The 448-nt window shown below is 48.0% G+C and overlaps 1 protein-coding gene across 1 annotated transcript; it reads right to left on the bottom strand.

The window, feature by feature from the left end:
* Positions 1-15: 15 nt before the first annotated feature.
* LOC107682128 (junction plakoglobin-like) lies at positions 16-421 on the bottom strand (the record flags this gene model as incomplete). Its single annotated transcript, XM_016478478.1, has 2 exons — positions 305-421; positions 16-166 (listed from the first exon to the last, which is right to left on the bottom strand). Coding segments are annotated over exons 1-2 (259 nt in total), but the record flags the coding sequence as incomplete, so codon positions are not given.
* Positions 422-448: the final 27 nt, after the last annotated feature.

The raw sequence follows: 448 nt of genomic DNA, 5'->3' as shown, positions 1-448 counted from the left end.
TTCTCTCTCACTCACCGATCCCTTCGTTGCTGGAGTGGAGGAGCTCCATGAGAGGAGCACTGGCTCCTTCCGAATCAATGATCTCAGCCGACTGTTTATCAAGAGCCAGTTCACACAGAACACCAGCTGCCACACGCTTGACGTTATCCAATGGAGAATACAACAGCTGCAGGGACAGAAAACAGATGTCTATTACACACTGACCATGTCACATAGAGGGCAAAGACTGTACAAACCCGCTCTCATACATGCACATAAAAACACCCATAACACAGTATATCTGTGGAAAGGTTATAAGAGTTACCTGAACAAACAGAGGAATGGTGTCCATGTTGGCAATGGTGGCTTTGTTAATAGGATCTCTGGCCATGATATGCAGAGCACCAGTGCAGCCCTCCACGATCTCCTCCATTCTCACCCCATCCTGAGAGAGAGAGAGAGAGAGAGA

Source organism: Sinocyclocheilus anshuiensis, unplaced genomic scaffold (genome assembly GCF_001515605.1).
Source record: "Sinocyclocheilus anshuiensis isolate Anshui unplaced genomic scaffold, SAMN03320099.WGS_v1.1 C31658902, whole genome shotgun sequence".
Taxonomy (NCBI): domain Eukaryota; kingdom Metazoa; phylum Chordata; class Actinopteri; order Cypriniformes; family Cyprinidae; genus Sinocyclocheilus; species Sinocyclocheilus anshuiensis.
The sequence above is the reverse complement of the archived record's forward strand: the minus strand, read 5'-3'. Positions and strand labels throughout refer to the sequence as shown.